The following is a 20,686-nucleotide window of genomic DNA, read 5'->3' as shown; positions in this document are numbered from 1 at the left end:
CCGCATGTGACCTCACCAGGAATCTACCAGTGATCTCCTGGTTCATTAGTTGACGCTCAACCACGGAGCCGCACTGGCTGGGCCATTAATACGTTTCTGCTGTAACAGTAAGAGAATGTGATCCAAGCAATAAAATGAAAAACATAAATAATGAATAACAATTTTCTTTTTAAATGTAGGAATTCCTTTAGGACAACAATTTTAGGAGAAAATGCTATTCATGTGTGGACACTAATCGGCCTCATTAATATTAAGGCAGTTTTAACTTAGCACAGCTTCACTTGAGGGGTTTAGAATTTTTGCTGTCATCTTGTGAGACATTTCATAACAACTCTAGCCTAAGGATATATATGCATTTCCAAAAGAGGACCTATCCTGACATATCATTTCAACAAAATGTACAAACATCAGTTTGCTTGAATATAAAATGCCCTAACTAATCTTATCTGTATTTATTATTTTCTGTAGACTTCAATTCTGAATGCCAGGTTTAGTCTCCTTGAATTGTTATTCCTATAGTGTTTGAAAGGAAATTGAGGAATAGGTTTCTGGTGGGAAATTGCTAATAAAACCTGCTTATTAAGTACCTTTATGTCCATGAATATGGTGTTTTTTAATAGGCTATTTGAGAGCATTTTTAGGTTACAGAAAATTGAGTAGATAGTACAGAATATTCCCATATGCTCACCCCTTCTCACCCCACTCAGTCTCCTTATTAATTTATTACATTAGTGTGGTATATTTCTTATAATTGATGGACCAGTATTAATACATCATTATTAACTAAAGCCCATAGAATTAATTTAGGGTTCACTCTTTCTGTTGCACAGTTCTTTGGGTTTTGACAAATGCATACATCCTGCATCCACCAATAGGATATCTCATAGAATAATTTCACTGCCTTAGGCTCCTCCACCTGTCATCCCTTCCCTCCACTCCCCACCCCAACCCAAAACCCAGGCAACCACTTACCTTTATATTGTCTCTATAGTTTTGCCTGTTAACAACATGGATATGTTTTTTAAGTTTTCACAGATAAAAAAAATGATTTTAGAGATATAAGCTTTCCATTTTTTCAAAAGTGAGATAGCTCAGTAACAGTTCAGAATACATATAAACTACCTTGGATTCATAACTAGTCCATTGGTTGAAGCCACCATCAGGAAAAAGAGATTGCATTTTAATAAAATAGCCAACATGTGCTCTTCATTCCAGCTACACCCAAAATTTTCATTTTAAAATGTAAACAGTGCAGAAATACAGAAGTATGACATGCCCTTATTAAGTTCCATTTAAAAAAATATTTTCCCGGATTCCTTAGTTTACATCTTTAATTCACCTATAACCAGGACCACTGGTTAGTCAGTAAGTCCTTATGTGGCTATTTCCAGCTGGATGTTGATGATGGCTAGTTAGTGTTCTTCTCATAATGGTTGTAAGATGCCTACATTTTTATTTTACCCCTGCTTATATCAAATGACAGAAGGGTCTTATAAACTCAAAGTGCTATGTAAATATTAGTTACTATAATGGTGCCCCATTAAGTTATGGACATTGCCAACAGGCTGGCTGTCCATCTCTGCGTCCCTGAGAAAAAAGGTGATGGCAGCTGAATTCATGCAAATACCAGTTGCTCCAAATCACCACCCTGTACAGGTTTGGTAGACCAGTGGCAACCATGAAAAGTCATGGTCATGAGGAGAGAAAGAAATATCTATGGAAAATGTTCCCTAAGATTTCATGACTCAAAAAACGCATGCCCTATGTTCTCACTACATTCCTCACTGTTAATCTCTTTTTAGTTTTTTCTTCTTCACCTCTTACAGGCTTCTGTCTTCAATCTCCTTTCCTTCCTTGCTAGTTCAAACTGTAACTGACGATGGGTTTTCTTCTCGACTGGCTTCATTTTTGCTGTTCTTCCAGGAGAAAAATCTATTACCTGCCCCGCCGGTACAAGTTCATGAGCAGGTCAGTAGCATGCTGTCATGGAAGTGTTTGTCTGGTCTGTTGCCTTGTGTGCTCCAACAGTGACAAGGAATACTAGAGGGGCCTTGGTCACATGGGAAAACTGATTGCCGTGCACTCCAAAAATAGCTATTTGGGGGTCAAAGGCTTGGATGGAATTTCCCAGGGCAAGATGTAGAGAGAGAAGAGAAGAGGGCCATTGGCCACTCCTTGGAAATCTGCAGGAAGGAGCCAGGAAGAAATGGGAAGAAGATGAAAAGGAACAATTTGAGATGTAGGAGGAGAACAAAGGGAAGGCAGTGCCAAAAGCACCAGAAATGAGTTCCAGTAAGAAGGGCTGTTCTTCAGCTACTGATGAAGGGTAAGAGCTGAGAATCGGTTTTTTGGTTACTATGGTAACTGCCATGCTAGCGGTCTCCATGGAGTGGTGGTTCTCAAATTTTAGCATGTGTCAGGATTATCTGCAGGGATTTTTTTGTATTCAGATGGCTGAGCCCACTCCCAGGGTTTCTGAGGTGAGGCTCTATAGTGATGCTGACGTTGCCGATCTAGGATGACATATTTAGACCGATGACCACCCAGTGGAGGGTCATGGAAACCCAGTTACCACTGGTGGGGAATGGGCCAGGTTCTGAGGGATTAGAAGCATTGGGGGTTCACCACCACCTTGATGAGTTTTGTGGCCAAGGAAAGGAAAAAGAGGGGATGAACCTGGAGCCAAGAGGGTAGAAGCAGAGAAGATGCGTCCAATCATATATTCTCCAGGTGTATAGAGGGGAAGTTTTGAGTGAATAAGAGCTTGGTAAAGCCCTATTTCTAGAATTGGAAGAACAGCTTCCTAACCACTAATCTCTGGCCTGGAAAAGCTGGTGCTACTTCAATTGAATAAATTATAGCCATAGACAAATGTAGTAGGCATGAGAAGGCACCAGAATATTCTGGGAAAAAGATCATCTGACTATGGTGGTATAACGTTGTGATTCAGGATGGCCTCTTAGGACAAATTTCATTGCTTTCCACATATAATTGCGTTTTGGGTATCACTGTGGTGGTGTTCGTGAAGCCCAGTATCTGGTGTAAATTTCAAAATGTAGTTTGTCAAAAAATGTTGTGTGTACTTGAACTCTTCCTCTTATCCAAGAACAGGCTGATTTAGATGATGACCAGTCCTGTCTCTTCGTAGCCAGGTTTGATGTTGCAAACTGAAAGGCACATGTACAATGTGTACAATGTGTGGTTCTGGTCTCGAGTTCTTGTGGCATACCAAATGCAGACATGTAATTTAGCTTTTAGTTTCATCCATATAAATGATATTATATCTCATTAGTTCATGAAATGATCCCTGAAATAAACCTATCTCCTTTAAGGGTAAGAGAAAATTATATTATTACTAGAGGCCTGGTGCACAAAATTTGTGCACTCGTGGGGTTGGGCCCCCCAGCCTGGCCTGTGCCCTCTCACAGTGCGGAAGCCCCCGCGATCCATTGCCCCAAAGAGGTAGGCCCCGCCCACCCATCCGGGGCTCCTCAATTGATTGCCCCAAAGAGGTAAGCCGGAGCCAGGGGTCCCGCCTCCGCACCTCGCAGAGCCGAGGGACCCCCGGCCTCACCATGGACCCCACCACTGTGCCACGCACACAGCATCAAGCCCCCACCCACCCACACGCGCCCACCGCACACACAGCCTCATGGTGATTGCTCATTACAGTGTGATGACCACATAGGCTTTTATTAATAGGATAGAGTTTCTGAGCAGACAGAGAAATAAAGTACCTTTTCACAAATATCTTTATTTTAAAAGGTCACCTGACTCTCATAAAGCATACTCATGTAGTTAAGACACATATTTTTGGAATAAATGCTCTTTTCATCCATGTACTTGGTCTATTAAATGTTGCTGTGACTTATCTTTGGGCAGACTTAACAAGCATTATAAGTTACCTACCCAATAAAGAAAGGGAATTAATCATCTTTCTTTTGACCCTTTTACTTGTCTTTTTTTTTTGCCTTCACCAAATAGTACAAATGTAGTCTGTAAAAGATATGATTACAAAGACACACATCTGACTCTTGTGGGTGGCTTGTAGCTAAGTCTCATTACTACTCCTTCCTTTTGCCTCCACTTCCCCACACACATCCCGCCCAGGGTTGTCCTGTGCAGCTGTGGGCAGAATGAATGCTGGATCCTGCTGCATTAGACATTCAGCACAGTTGTAATCTTATCAGATGAGTATGCAGGCACATCAACAAAATGGCTTGTATATTTCCATCCCCGCTTTAAAAAATTAATGTGTGTAAATGTTCCAAAACCTTTGGACTCTCTTATAAGGTATTTAGGTTGCGTCCCAGTTAGTAGCCTTGTGACCTAAAAAGAATCATATCAACTTCCAAAGCTCCCTAACTTCTATCCAAGGAGAATTTGTAAATATAGGGGACTTGGCTCTAAGAAGAGGAAAAAGAAATCCAAGCTGGCTGATGTCTAACTGGTAGCAGTCCAGGGAGGCCTCAGTAGCTGTAATGTAGGGCTGTGTGTGGAGTCTTCATTAAAAAAAGAGAGAGAAAAGAAGAGAGGAGAGGAGAGGAGAGGAGAGGTGGGCAGAATGAATGCTGGATCCTGCTGCATTAGACATTCAGCACAGTTGTAATCTTATCAGATGAGTATGCAGGCACATCAACAAAATGGCTTGTATATTTCCATCCCCGCTTTAAAAAATTAATGTGTGTAAATGTTCCAAAACCTTTGGACTCTCTATAAGGTATTTAGGTTGTGTCCCAATTAGTAGCCTTGTGACCTAAAAAGAATCTTATCAACTTACAAAGCTCCCTAACTTCTATCCAAGGAGAATCTGTAAATACAGGGGACTTGGCTCTAAGAAGAGGAAAAAGAAATCTAAGCTGGCTGATGTCTAACTGGTAGCAGTCCGGGGAGGCCTTAGTAGCTGTAATGTAGGGCTGTGTGTGGAGTCTTCATTAAAAAAAAAGAGAGAAAAGAAAAGAAAAGAAAAAAGAGAAAAGAAGGAGGGAGGGAGGGAGGGAGGGAGGAAGGAGAAGGGAAGAAAGGGGGCAGGGGGACTTGGCTCTAAGAAGAGGAAAAAGAAATCTAAGCTGGCTGATGTCTAACTGGTAGCAGTCCGGGGAGGCCTTAGTAGCTGTAATGTAGGGCTGTGTGTGGAGTCTTCATTAAAAAAAAAGAGAGAAAAGAAAAGAAAAGAAAAAAGAGAAAAGAAGAAGGAAGGAAGGAAGGAAGGAAGGAAGGAGAAGGGAAGAAAGGGGGAAGGAGGAAAATAAAGGAGAGAGAGGGGCGGGGGGAGAGAGATCTGTATGTTCCCTCTAAGCATATCATCCTGAAAATGTAATCTAAATGTTTGAAACGTGATGCTATTATTATAATATTCTGGTGTGGGGAAAGCAGGTGTCCCTGAAGTAGTCTGTTGTGTTTAATTCAGCCTAATTAAGTTGTCATTAGTACAAAGTCCCTCCTACATGGTTAATGGCTCAAGGGAAAGGCCCTTTTCTTCTACTTCTTCAGGGTAAACCCACAGCATCCTGGTTGGGGCTATGCACACAGTAGGTAATTTATAAAGACCTATTGACAGGTTAGCATGGGGACAGTGAAGTCCTTTGCATGTGGCCTTTTCTTTAATCATCACCGCTCCTAAGGTTAGAAGGATATTTTCCCCTTTAGATCTGAGGGAACCCAGTTTAAAGAGGTTTCAGCAGAACCTTCCCAAGGCAGTTTCCAAGGCTCACCCTGGGGAGGCAGAGTATGACAGGGGTCAGGTCCGTGCCCATGTGCTTGGCCTGTGCTACCAGCTCTTTCCAGCTATCCGGAACTTTGCCTGCCATGAATCAGCATTTGGGGGGAAACTCTGAACTTACCACAACTTTCTATCGAAGTTCCTGCCTTTTAGTTCAGATATTAACTTGACAAGTTAAGGCCAGAAATGCCCAAGTGGATGATCCATCTTCTCTTTATTGCCTGTGTGGTCTGTAAGAGGGCTTTTGCTTAGTAAGTGTCAGGAATAGAACAAAGTGACATGTATCCAACCACATCAATGCTCAGTCATTAAGCCAACATCTTCTTTCTTTTCCCTTGAGCCCTATATTGAAGAGGCAAATGGGGCTGCTTCCTGATTGGTTGGGTTCTTGAATTTTACCTAAGTGAATTTCAGGATTGCCTGTTTAGGGAAGTGTATTAAGTGTAAGATAGAAGCACAGACCTCAATATACAAGTGAGGATCCTAGCTCCAGAATTTCCATTGAGAATGCTCTATATAGAAGTTCATTGTCAGCATTTTCTTCATCCTAAATACGACCACTTAAATGAGCATTTTGTACATCCCAGGCATTGTGCAAACACCTGGTACCCATTATCTTGTGTTGTCCTCACCACTGCCTCATGCGGTGGGTGTATTAGCTCCAGGAGGTTTGGTTACCTGTCCAGCGTGGCACTCATGACTGGCCAGCTCTACAACCAGGATGTGAACCTGCTTCTGGCGGATGCCAACGTCTTCCATTCTAGATGGAAGGTTATCCATTATGCATTGTGAAAAGGAAAGCTCTTTATTAACTGAAGGTTGTTTAGAATGATGCAACCAAGATATTATTGCCCATGTCACAACCAGTATGTATCTCAAGAGCATCTGAAGGCTCATCATTTAGAGATGAGGATACTGAGGCTCCGTGAGGAGAAGAGGCTTGCCCCGGGCACACTGACGTACAGTGGCAGAGTCAATGACCTCACTGAGTCTCACACATTCTAACCCAGTAGCTTTTGCCCTTTGCATTTCTTCTTTGCATGGCAGAAGGGGCCCTCAATGATGTCTCGGTGGTGCAGTTCGGGGACAGGAGTGTGTTTGCAGAAGAACAGCTAGTTGTCCTCCAGTCCCAGAGAGACAGACCCTTGTTCCCAGAGCCACCAGACGGGCAGGTGGGGGCAGCATGTGGGACATCAGCCCCAGCACTGGGAACCTAGCACATGGCCAGACCTCAAGGGGAAGGTCACGCCAAGACTATTTATTGTAGGAGGTGTGTTAGTTTCCTATTGCTGTTGTAACACATACCTGAAAACTTGGCTGCATAAAACAACACAACTTTATTATCTCACAGTGCTACGAGTCAGAATCCCAGGAGATGGGCGCTTAACTGGTTTCTCTGCTTGGGGTCTCCCACAGCTGAAATCAAGGTGTTGGAAGGGAAGGGCCATGGGGAGAATTCGTTTCCAGACTCGTTCAGTTGCTGGCACAGTTCAGTTCCATGCAGTTGCAGGATCTGTCTCTTTATGGCTCCTGGATAAAGGTCATCCTCAGCTTCTAGCTGCCTGCCCTCCTGGCCCTCTTCATCCGCAAAGCCAGCAATGGCTGGTTGGGTTATTTTCACTCTTTGAATCTCTTTGACCTTCCCTCCTGCCTCATCTCCCCTGTCTCCAGCCAGAGAAAGTTCTTTGCCTTTAAAGGCTTCGTGGGGTTAAATTGGGTCCACCTGAATAATCCAGATGCTCGCCCTATTTGGAGGTCTGTAACCTTACTTCCATCTGCAAAGTCCCCTTTGCCACATCACATAACATATGCATAGGTTCAGGGTATTGGGGTGCACGCATTTATGGGGGTCCAGTCTGCCAACCAGAAAAGAATACAAACTGCTGACCACGTTGTTTCTGTTGTGAGGAGCATACAGCATGGACCCCAGTATATGTGATGGAGCCTGGACAGTCCACACTTGGCCCTCCTGCTTCTGCTTAGGCTGCCCAGCAGAGGCCAGTCCACACCCCAACCCCCAGTTAGTGTCTCAGGGGCTTTACCCTTAAGGTATCTGTCCACCATCTTTCTTCCAAGATAAGTGTTTCAAAAGCCCATTTCCTCTGCTTCCCGTCACTTTTTCTCAAGTAGTTTTTAAGAACACGGCCATCTCCCTGGCAGCTTCCCCAAAGCATTCCTTGCACACCATCTTTTATAAACCTAACAGCCCTGAAGGTCATGATGGTGATACTGAGGATAATGATGATCCCGCTCAAAAACCCTTGACAAATAAGGCTCAGAAAGGTGAGTGATTTATGGAAGGTCACACAGCAGATTAACAGCAGAGCCAGGATTTAGACATGCCCATTATGGACTCTCCACCATGCCAAACAACTTCACTCCCTTCCCTTTCACTTCCTTGTGCTCTTCCTCCTTTTTCAACTAATTAATCATTTTTATTGCCCTATTTTACTTTCTCCTCACCATCTTCGCATTTCATCTAAATTGTGATGCTACAAGCTGGTTGGTGAAAGCTGCCATTTTATTCCCATAGAGCATTTATGCCCAATTTTTCACAGCTTTATTTGTTTTTATCCATGCTGAGTACTGTACCCAGTTGGATTAAATTCATAGTCATCACATGCAGAGCCCAGATTCTGTGAGCATGTGAATTTTGCACAGTGTAATCTGATCAGCGCTGCAGACTGGAGATGTGTGGGAGGTAAAGACTCTATTATAAAAAACTTCTGAGCCAGTGTCCTCTATTTTAAAATTGAGGGAAAGTTTGTATATAACACTAGAGGCCCAGTGCATGAAATTTGTGCACTCGGGAGGGGGGTGGTGGTTATCTCAGCCCGGCCGGCGCCCTCTCGCAGTCCAAGAGCCCTCGGGGGATGTCCGACTGACGGCTTAGGCTCGCTCCCCACAGGACATCCTTAGTGCTGCCACAGAGACTTGAGAGGCTCTGGCCACTGCTGCTGCGCTCGCCAGCTGTGAGCCCGGCTCAGGGCTTCTGGCTGAGTGGCACTCCCGCTGTGGGAGCGCACTGACCACCAGGGGGCAGCTCCTGCATTGAGCATCTGCCCCCTGGTGGTCAGTGTGCATCATAGGGACCGGTTGTTCTGCCATTTGGTTGATTTGCATATTAGCCTTTTATTATATAGGATATTAGTTTCAGGTGCACCACATTATCATTTGACATTTGTAAACATTACAAAGCGATCAGCACTATAAGTCTAGTTACTATCCATCACCATATAATGTCCTCTTTCTTTAATGAGTTTTAAGGCAATCAGATGAAATGAACCCCAGGGCCATGGGGAAAGCTACCAGCTTAGCCTATGAAGTCTAATTTATAATTCCATTTAAGGACTAAATCATTGAACTTGGACAAGTGATAGATGCTGGTGAAGCACAATTAACTTTGAATTGAAAAGAAAAAAGACAGCAATGTAAAGAGGCACGCTGGCTGCTCCAATTCTTAATTTTGAAAAGAAAAAGATGATAGTAATCATAGCCAGTGCTTATTGTGCACCAGACACTGTTCAAGAGACTTTATCATCACAGTCCTGTGAATTGAGACTCATTATCATGCCCATTTTACAGATAAGAAAATTGAGGCACAGCAAACTTAAATAACTTGTCCAAGGTCACACTGCTAATATTTACAGAGCCAGGACTTGAAACTAGGCACACCAGCCCCATGGTCTCAGTCACTGTTACACTGATTTTCTGGAGCTCATTATATCCCTATATTTTAAATATCTGTTAAGAGATAGTGAGGGGTTGGGGTCCAGGACGATGAAGGATGGAGGAGATTGGAACTTCTTCCCTTTTGGGGGGTTTAGGCCTTTCTAATCTACTGTTCTTTTCTGATTACATGGCTCTGGGTAGAATCTTTACTTATGTGTGCGTATGTGGTGGGGACAGGTCCTCTGTGGAGAGGAGGGGCCTAGAGAAGCTGAGAGGTTCTTTCCAGTGTGAACCTTCAGGGGTTCTGCAAAAGGACAGCCACCACCAAGCAGAATGATGGTCAGGTGAGGCTGGAACAAGGCTGAGAATAAGAGAGGTGGTTAAAAAAGACATTTGATATTATTTTTCATTTTGGAGTGGATTGGTAATACTATAAAAATAATTTATTCAGCTGGAAGTTTCATGCAAACGATAGATTGCCATGTAAATATTTTTAAAAATTGGGAAAAAGTAAAACATGCCCAGATTCCATGTGTTTTTGGTGAATAGACTTAGAAGGCATTCAGATATTTTCCTCTCCAGGGGGATCTGTCCCTTCTTGTAGCCCTTAAAGTGAAGATTTCTATTATCAGCTACTTTGATGAAGTGATCCCTAGAATCAGGAATCCACAATATGGATTCTGGTCCTGCTTTGTTCATTGGTTGAGTATTTTGGATTGAATAATCATGTCTCTCCACCCTGGATCTCTCTGATAACATATAAAATTAATATCATACCTGTTGGGTCTACCTCACAGAGATGCTATTTGACATGTGCTCTTGGGGGGAAAGTTACCCCATGGTATGGATGCCTGAGGTAGCACTGCCGGGGCTGACCAGCAGACCCTGAGCGATGGATGAATGATTACTCTCACACAGTTTGCTGTGAAAGAGAGGGCTAAGGGACTGCCTGGCTAAAGGAACCAGACAGCCTTGATTGCCTGCCTCATTAGGCTTTTATTGTAACAGCAGTTTGAGTAGAATTTGTCTTTTAGATACAATACAATCAGTAGGATAAGTAGTCTTAGGAGGGCACACGTGTGCAGTGTCCTTTAAGCAAGGACACCTAAAGATTAAGCATAAGGATTCCAGTAAACACCCGATGATCTGTGAAAAGGTCAAGGAATAATTAGGGGTGCCGCCTTTGGCAATCCCCGAAGTCAGAATTCCAATAAACAGGGTGGGCCACCTTCAGCACACTTCCGTTTTCTCAAAATGTCCTCCTTACAAACTTTCCAACCAAGTCTCCTATGCTCCCCAACATAGCACCAACATTTTAAAGTTTGCTGTGGTTTCTGCTCCTGCCAGTGGTTGCTGTGAGTGAACATCTGGTCACTTGGAAGCCAGATGTTCTCACCAGCAGAAGTCAGAGGGGATGGGAGGCAGCCAGGGGAAAAACCAGTGCTTGAAAACCACCTTTAGGACACTTTTGTTCTCCTTGTCTTGACATCGTGTGTGCCATGCCCAAAATGACACATGTGTGTTGAGATGCCCCAGCAGTGTGAGAACCATGGGGTCAATTTAAAAAGAAAAAAGTGAAAACTAAAGAGCCTACTGTCTGCTGAGAGGGTTTGGAGATGGTGTGAGAGACAGGAGGCAAATCATGACACCAGGCTCTCTGCATAGTCCAACCACTGGGATGTGCTGTCAGCACTCCTGCCCAAAGTCACCTACAGCTGGAGCTCTTCCCTAACCAAGGGAAGAGGAAGAAATTGGCCAAGCACAGAATGAGTTTATAGAACCTGCAGAATATAAGAAGTTAAGGTCCCTGCTGCTTTGCTTAAGGGACTATCACCTTCCTTTCCAAAGCCTTCTAGTCTGGTTGGGACTCCTTGGTCATTGATTGGCGTCACGCATGGCAGTGATCTCGTAGACAGTAGCATTGAGGCCCCTTGGTGACATAGAAAGAGCACAGGCATTGTGGCTCCTTTCTTTCCATCTGTGAAATGGGGGAGTGGGTTCCCTGAGTGAGAGTGCCTGGAGTGTGCGGTGTCACAGTTGTGGCTCTGTGTAACGCTGACATTCTGTACCCTTTGGTCTTGCCTTTCATGTACCACAGGATCGATAAGCAAATAAGCAGGTTTCGGAGGTGGTTACCTAGGAAGCCAATGAGGCTGGACAAGGATACACTGCCAGACCTGGAGGAGAATGACTGCTACACTGCCCCTTTCAGCCAGCAAAGGATCCATCAGTGAGTGTTTCCTGGGAAAGCCCTTGACTTTCAAAGGATGGGCCATTGCGGGAGAGCCTCCTCCTGCATGCCTTGCATTCCTGGGCACGTGCAAGGAACAGCATGATGCCTTTCTCCCCTGAGAGTCCCGTGAGTGTTCATATCCCTTTTATTTTAGTCAGGGTAAGCAAGGTGCTCCAATAAGCAATCCCCATATCTCAGCAGCTTAACACAATTGAACACACGTTCGTATGTGTGTTGGGTGAAGGACCTTCTGTATGGTGATGCAGAGACCCAGGCTCCTTCCACCTTGTGGCTCTGCCAATCCCCAGTGCAGAGCCCCCTGCAGGCTCATCTGCAGCCAGCTGGTGGACAAGGAAGCTGGTCTACATTTTTCCCTGTTGAAAAAGGGGTTGTTGGTTTGATTGTTTTCAATCTTAGTTTACTTCTCAGTTCCCCTTTCTTCAGCAACTGAGTTGCCCCAGGAAAAGCCACATTGCCTTGCAGCTGGCTTCCTGGCTCATCTATCAGACAGTCTCTGAACAATAAATTGTCACTTTTGACACACAGGTGGTGGGAGGAGAAGTTGGCTAAGTAATTGAGCCTTTGAGGACTTGCAAAAGTCCTGAAGCTTTGACTGAAGCTTCTGAGGTGACAAGAAATCATGGCCAGATGGCAGGGTTGGCGATAGGAGAGAAGAGCAAGCCAAAGACGGTAAACAACTAGGCAAAAACAGCCTTTTAAAGGGGGGAGGGGCAGAGATAAATCAGGTCAGCCCAACCTCTCTCTCAGCCAGACTTTAGGAATTCCTGGCTCTCCCTTCCCCAGCCATAGAGACAGCCTCTGTAAAAATGACTTACCTGCGAGGAGGGAAGGGATGACAGATTTTTAAAAAAATAGGTTGCTGACTTTGAGAAAAAAACAAACCAAATGGCATTTGTCAAGTTACAGGGAGTGCGAGGTGGGGGCACGCTTTAGCAACAGAAAATCAATGAGAGTCTGTGGGCTTCTAGAGCACAAAGGAGAAAAGAACAATCAAAAATAGCTCTTCTGCATCAAAATATATAATGCATAATGCAAAGGAAGCAACTCAGGAAGCCTCTGAAATAACCGAACTCTAGATCCAAACAGGTCAGACTGATGCCAACCCAACCACATATGTGAACATTGAAGAAGACATGAAACTCACAGCCTGGCCTCAAAATTCCAGTTCAATCTTCCCGTGGGAAATAAGAACTGAGAGGGACTTTCTGTTAACTCAGAGTTCAGGACCTATGGGTGTTTTCTTAGAGAAAAAGACAGATGAAAGCTGGCATGTTCCTGCTCTTGCTTTAAACCCACGTTGTGCCTATATTGTTCATCTTGAAGCTTCTTACACAAGTGATCATTTGGTTTTAAATTCTTCTGGAGTAGAGTCTGATTCACATTCAGATTTTTCCTTTGCTTCAGCCCTGCCTGAGAGAGTGCCTAGCGCAGTGCAGGGTAGATGGATGGATGAATGGATGGGTAGGTGGGTAGATGAATGGAGGGCTCAATGAATTATATGGTGTGTACTAGGAGATTTGTTTTACTTCAAAGACATATAGGTAAATGGAAGAATGGGATGGATGGATAGTTGAATAGATGGATGGAGAAATTAATGAAGTATATGGTCTGTGCACTGGGGTTATGCTTTGCTTAAAAGGTATAAAGGTAAATGGAAGAGGAACTGGATGGATGGATAGGTGGATAGATAGATGAAATACATGGTGTGCACCTAGGGTTTTATTATTACTTCAAAGACATATAGGTAAATGAAGAGGAAAGTTTCCCACTATTCATCTTTATGCTGATTCTGTTTTCTGATGTTCTTTCTTTATCTTTTTAAATATTTTTATTGATTTCCAAGAGGGATAGAAACATTAATGATGAGAGAGAATCATTGATCGGCTGCCTCCTACACTGGAGACTGAACCTGCAACCCGGGCATGTGCCCTGTCTGGGAATCAAACTGTGACCTCCTGGTTCATAGGTCAACACTCAACCACTGAGCCACTTTGTTCTTGCTTTAGAACAACGTTTCTCAGCAGGGTTCTCAAAGTCAGAAGCACCTGGGCTCCCATCAGGACCTCCAGGTATTAGAACCAGGAATCAGGTCTTTATAAATGTTTTAAAATATGTGCTAAATGGCCCAGAAGGTGTGTCTCCGTGGTTGAGCATTGAGATATGAATCAGGAGGTCACAGCTGGATTTCTGGTCAGGGTACATGCCTGGGTTGCAGGCTCAATCCCCAGTAGGGGGCATGCACAAGGCAGCTGACTAGTGATTCTCTCTCATCATTGATGTTTCTCTCTCTCTCACAGTTCATTAAAAAAAATGTGATAAATGAAGATGATAGCCTGAGATTCTCTCTCATCATTGATATTTCTCTCTCTCACACAGTTCATTAAAAAAAAATGTGATAAATGAAGATGATAGCCTGTGGGATAGCGGTATTCAGCCATCTCTCTCACATATATGAGAAGCATTTTTTTTGACATGTTTGAGTATTCATTCACTGAAAAATGGATTCATTCAATAGTCAATAGTTTGCTGATTACTTCTTGTCAGGCACTGTTTGGGTACAGAGGATATAAATAGTACATAGTCTTGACCCCAGCATAGTAAAGACAGAAGACCATCTATAATAATAAAAGTGTATATGCTAATTAGACCAGATGACCTTCTGGACAAAGCAGGGGCTGCGAGGGAATCCTGGGTCCCGGGTGCCAGAGGGAAGCCAGTGCTGGCAGCCGGGGGAAGGAAGGCCTACTCTTGCACAGATTTTGTGCATCAGGCCTCTAGTTTTAAATAATTATAAACAGTATAATGGTGTGACTTAAAAGACAGGGTGTTCCAGTCTTAAGATTTGTTGGGAGGTTAGTAAGAGATGAGGGTTGGTCACAAGAAAAAAATGTTGGTGATGGGTCTTGAAAGGTAACACTTGTCCAGGAATTTAAGGGGGGGAAACACATCTCAAAAAGAGAGAATCATGTATGTATAAAAAAACAAAGGTGTGCAGCAGAATGGAGTGTTTGAAGAACTACAATAGTCTTCTGTGAATGGGAATAGGGTGTGAGAACACTTGGTGTTACTGTTTGAAAAAATAGAGTGATCCGTAGAAGATAAACTTTCCAGGCAGAAGAACTAAGGAAAAAGCAGAGGGACAGCTGGAACGAAGCAAACCTAAGAACCAGACCTTAGTGGGACCAAGAGGATAACGTAGGCAGTTGGGAGATGAAAAATTCAACAAGGTCTTGAATGTTACGGGCAGTGGAGATTTCTTTCTGTTTGAAAATTGTCATGCCATACAGACAACATCGCTTTTCTTTTATCCTCACTTGAGGATATGTTTCTATTGATTTGAGAGAGAGAGAGAGAGAGAGAGAGAGAGAGAGAGAGAGAGATGTGAGAGGGAAACATCGAGTGGCTGCCTCCCATACTCTGTACACGCCCTGGCGGTGCAGAGATGTGAGAGAGAAACATCGAGTGGTTGCCTCCCATACACTGTACATGCCCTGGCGGTGCATAGGACGATACTCCAAACAACTGAGCCACACTGGCCAGGGCACAACATCCCTTTCATGAATGTGCGTATGTAAGATTCCAAGAACACTGGCTGTCAAATTGGAAACAATTGTTTGGTGCGGTCAGAAAAACATGTGCCTAAGGATACTTTGAGAGTGATGTTGACGGCTTTAAAGTAATCCGAAGTAGGTGGTTAATGAGCTTTGAGGGTTATAAAATGATCTGCTGGTTTTCCAAATGCAATTCAAGATCCCGTGAGACTTCTTGGTTCTGTGGAATGTTTGATATTGTATTTGTCTAGGAATAAAAGAGAATAATCGGTGTGAGTGTCTATACATGAATGTAGTAGAAAAAGAGACAAAAGAGAATTGAAAGTTTAATAAAGAGTGATCAAAGTGGGAAAGAGCCTTGAAAATACTTTGCTCTCAGAATAAAACCCAGACTCCTGTTAGCTCACTAGCTCCTGCTTTCATCCCCCAGTTGTGTGCTTTGGGTGCACTGAACTGCTTTGATCTCCTTAGCTCATGAGTCTGAGTCCTTTTGTCTCCTGTCTGTACATGCCCTTCCCTCTGCCTGGACTAGCCTTTTCTCCTAGACTCCCTTCTCTCAGAGTTGATCAGAGACATTTCCTTCAGAAATCCATCCAAGTGTTCTACCCCCAGCTCTGGCTGCAGTGTACTCTTCTATGTCTTGGTAATATTTCCCCCCGCCATAGCTCTTCATTAATAGTACCATCAAGTTTAATTGCTTTCTCCTAGACTGTAAGTTCCTTGAAAGACTGTGTCTGTATCATCACCTTTGAATCCCAGCACTGGTGCTTAACAATGATAGTGAAATGAGAAAATAAATGAATAGATAAAAATGGAAATGGGAGAATCATATGAGTAAAGAATAAAGGTGATGTGAAGTTAGCTCACTGCACACTCACCTCAAACCAAATTCAAGACATTTTCTCCTCAAATGCAGTCCACATTCTTTGTCCTCTATCCAGTAAATAGCACTAATATTTGTCCAGGTGCTGAAACCGAGTCTGGAAGCTAGTCTAATACATTCCTCACCTCCGCTTCCCACATCTTATTTATCTCCCAGGGATGATGATTTTATACCCGAAGCGAAGCATGTCTTTCATCTAGTAGCTTCTCTCTATCTTTACCACCATTTTCTCACTTGTAAAACCTAGAAACAATGGAACAGGTCTCACTGGCTCTATCCTTCCCCACCTCCAATCCATTCTCGCAAGTGCATACAGAGTGATGTTTTCAAAATGCACCTTTATTCATGTCGCTTCACCTGGTTTAAAAACCTTAGAATAAATAGCAAAACTATTGAGATGACCTATAAGGTCTTGGAAGGCTTGCCGGCCTTCTCAGCGATTCCTTTCTGCTAACTGCTAACTCCTTCCAGCTTGATCTCCCTTCTCCACTGTCTACCTCTCATTTCTTATGATCCAGACAGAAGACAGATATAATCAATCTTTCTTTCTCTCTCTCTCTCTCTCTCTCTCTCTCTCTCTCTCTCTCTCTCTCTCTCTGTTCTTTGGACACTCTCTGCATTAGGGCATTTGCACATGCTGGAATTTTTGTCTCATTCTCCCCCGTTACTTTTATTCATTCTTAAAAATTCAACTCCAAAGACTCTTCCCAGGGAAGCCCTCTCTCATCTTTCCAAAGACAATGTCTCCTTGCTTAATGCCGTTTAGCTGCATGTTTCTTACATTACATTTTTCACATTTGAAATTTTATAATTATTTGGGTATTCTCTGATGAATGCCCAACTATCCAACTAAACTTTAAACTCCATGGAGGCATATCCATGTCTGTTTTTGCTCATAATTATAACTTCAGTAGCTAATGTAATGCCTATCATACAATAGATGCTCAATGCTTGTCTGCTAAATGGACGAAGTAAGGATAAAAGTAAAATGATATCATGGAATAAGATGATCATAAACCTTTATGCTTTGAACTACATTGCACCAAAAAATTAAATTTGAGAATTAACTTAAAAACAAATAGCTTATTCTATTTGAACATATATCCGTGTTTCAGAAGCAATGAAAGCAAACCTTCATGTACATCTCTCTACAAGTCAATATAGGATATCATATAAAATGGGCAAACTCTTACTAGGTTCCAGACATTATTTTAAGTACTTTAATCTTCACAACAACCATATGAGAGAGGAGGTATTATCATCACCATTTTACAGATGAGACTGAAGCACAAAGAGGTTAAGGAACCTTCAGTAGATCGCACAGCTAGGGTAGTCAGCCTGCCTGAACAACCCCCAGATATCAGTGTTTTCACACTTTAGAAGTTCATTGTGGTTCACATCATTGTCTAATGTGGGTCACTGCAGGAAAAGAGGTGCAATATCTCTGCTCCATGCAGTTGTTCAAGGTACCAGGCTACTTCTATCTGGCAACTCTGCCTTCCCTAGATCCCTTACATCTGGTTGACAGATAGGGGAGAAGAGGTCTAAGTGATCTTGTGGGATGTTTTTATGGGCCAGGCTTAGAAGTGGTGTACCGCACTTTCCCCCACATTTCATGGCCTCACTCATGTAGTTACTCCTAACTTGAGAGATGTTAGGATAACTAGTCTACCTGTGTGCCCAGGAGGAAAAGGGAATCAGTGTTGCTGAATGACTAGGCAATCTGTCTCGGTGATGGAGAAGGAATTCAAATTCAGACAGGGAGCCTTACAATCCTGTACTCTTTTAAATAAAAATATATATTTTTTATTGATTTTTACAGAGAAAGGAAGGGAGAGGGATAGAGTGATAGAAACAGTGATGAGAGAAGAGCATCATTGATCGGCTGCCTCCTGAATGCACCCTGACTGGGAATCAAAACAGTGACCTCTTGGTTCCTGGGTCAACGCTCAACCACTTAGCCACACCGGCTGGGCACGATCCTATACTCTTAAGCGTTATGCTCTCACTGAGGATTTTTCAACCTTGGTGCTATTGACATTTTGGGCTGAATAACTCTGTGTGGGAACCATCACATCATTGTAGGATGGTTAGTAGCATCCCTGGCCTCTGTCTATTATATGTTACTAGCAGTTCCCTCCCCACTTAGTTGTAAAAATAAAAAATCTCCAGACATTGCCCAGTGTCCCCTGGTGGGAGGGGACAAAAAAAATTGCACCCCTGTCCCCCTTGATAACTGCTGCTCTGCTGTCTTTTATCATGTGACACCTTTTTGGCAGGACCACCCACTGTCTGAGACAAAATAGATTTTAGTCAAATCTGATGACTATGACAGACAAGTCCATTTAAAAATTAATTTATTCCTCTTCACCTCCTTGCCTGTGAATGTCGGCCTATATCACCCACTGCCATTCATTCTTAAAATGGCAATAGCAGTAATGCCCTTGCAACAATTACTTTCTACAGTCAGTACTCATAATAAAGGTTTTCTGCTGGTAGAGAAAAGGAAGTGTGGGAACGAGGCATGTCGCTTTTTATAATAGCTATGCAGAGTATTCTTGCAAGAAATAGATTAACTCTGAATTGCCTTTCAGAAGAATGTTTGTGTTAGATACAGACACAAAAATATTCCTTTCTGTATTTTTTTTGTTTCTATTATTACCATTATTTTATTGTTATGGAAATCTGTAAAAGTGAGATAAAATTAAATACGGGCCACTTCCTAATAGAGGAATCTGAAATTTGTGTTTGCTGTGAATGCATATGTTTAAATGGGCATTCATTCATTCATATGTTCCATGCCCATGTTGTTCTGGGTGCCTGGGAATCCACAGTAAACAACAAGGCAAGGATGCCTGCCCTCCCGGAGCTGACATTTTAGCTGGAGTAACTGGCAGTGAGTTATGAATCAATGGTTCTCAATCAGGGGATGATTGGGCAATGCCTGGAAATGTTTTTGTTTGTCCCAGCGTGGGCTGAAGCATGCTACTGGTGTCCAGAGGGTGGAGGACAAAGATGCTACTAACCACTCTTTCCCCAACAAAGAACTGTCCAGCTCCGAATGTCAGTAGTGCTGAGGGAAACATTTTTTTTAAAGCCAATTGGAAAGCATGTTAGAAGGTGATGAATGATATGGAAAAAGAGACAAGAGGAGTAGGGGGAGGGGAATGGAGAATTTTGGTGCTAAGGTGAGGGTACCGACTGCATTCTTTAAAAACTGTTTCTGTTCTTCAAGTTAGGCCTCAAACAGGAGGTGGGAGTGGAGAAAGGCTAGAAAGAGGTAAGAGAGGGAGGGAGAGAGCCCCAGGAAGGGGAACAGCCAGAGCAAGGCACTAATCTGCAAGCACCGTGGGGTATGTTTGGAGAGAGAGTAAGACCCTTGTGACTGGAGCAGAAAAGACAAGGAGACAAGATGGGAAATAGGGGGCAGGCCAATTATGTCCAGTCCTATGGGCCATTGTAAAGACTTTGGCTTTTACAGGGGTGTGATATGGGTCTAGCTGAAGTTTTTTTTTACTTTTGTTTTATTAAATGTACTGGGGTGACATTGATTAATAAGATTATATAGTTTTCAAGTGTATGGTCCTATGATACATCATCTGTATATTATTACATTGTGTGCCCACCACACAAAGTCAAATCTTCTGTCACCCTATATTTGACCCCCTTTACCCTTGACTGGCCCCCTAACCCCTCTTCTGTCTGATAAACACCATACTATTATTTTGTTTGTTGTTTTTCTTCTTTGTTCATTTGTTGCTTTCATGGATGGTTCTTGAGAATATCATGCTAAGTGAAATACATCAGACAGAAAAAGCTAAGACCCATATGATTTCACTCATCTGTGGGATATATATAAAACTCACTGAACTTTTGAAAAGTACTATTCTGACTGCTGTGTTAAGAACAGATTGTATAGAGCAAGGGTAGAATCAGGGACCAGTTAGGGGCAACTGCCATAGTTCAGGTAAGAGATCATATATTTATACATGCAGTTTGGTTTCCAGCTTTTCAAAGTCTATAATGAAGATATATACCACACATAACTCAGCATAACTCCCATATAACACCTTGCAAAGCTTGGTTGTCACAATATATTGTAATGTGGGTCCTGTGCATACAGGAAATGGACATTATAAAAGACTCCTTCCAATGAAATTTGCTCACATGACTTGCTCCCCCTTCTAGACTGAGCCACTGAGGACGGGAACTGCGTGTTGACATCGAGTGGCACCTGGAGAATGACTAAGATCTAACTATGTGGCAGAGTTGGCTTTATGGCCACTGCTGGAGGATAGAGCCTGTTCTGCATCCTAAACACAGAACATTCTGATGAAAATTCTAAACATGGAGTCAACTAGTCAGTCAATTGTGGTCTCCATGTTCAAGTTGACTTTATCCCTGACTTGGTGATTTATTTTTGGTCTCAGTAGACCACCTTCCCTATCCATAGTTTAATACCCATTAAATTCTATCAGGAATGATGCTTGACCCTTAGATCTTTAGCTCATGCATCATATTTTAATTCATGTGTCATGTGCATAGATGGGCAGCATACAAAGACCACTTGACCGGAAATTTGCTTACATTCCCTTCTTCTCCCT

General features: G+C 42.9%; 1 protein-coding gene across 3 annotated transcripts in view; it reads left to right on the top strand.

The window, feature by feature from the left end:
• Positions 1–20,686, top strand: part of ANO4 (anoctamin 4) — a 242,626-nt gene that overhangs the window by 146,092 nt on the left and 75,848 nt on the right. For all 3 annotated transcript variants that reach the window (XM_014530042.1, XM_014530041.1, XM_005882339.2), the window contains 2 exons: positions 1,924–1,968; positions 11,493–11,624. In XM_014530042.1, coding sequence (XP_014385528.1) covers positions 1,924–1,968; positions 11,493–11,624 — 177 coding nt within the window. The remainder of the gene's footprint in view (positions 1–1,923; positions 1,969–11,492; positions 11,625–20,686) is intronic.

The sequence above is a fragment of the Myotis brandtii genome, unplaced genomic scaffold (genome assembly GCF_000412655.1).
Source record: "Myotis brandtii unplaced genomic scaffold, ASM41265v1 scaffold708, whole genome shotgun sequence".
Taxonomy (NCBI): domain Eukaryota; kingdom Metazoa; phylum Chordata; class Mammalia; order Chiroptera; family Vespertilionidae; genus Myotis; species Myotis brandtii.
Note: the sequence above shows the minus strand (reverse complement) of the source record. Positions and strands in the feature narration are given on the sequence as shown.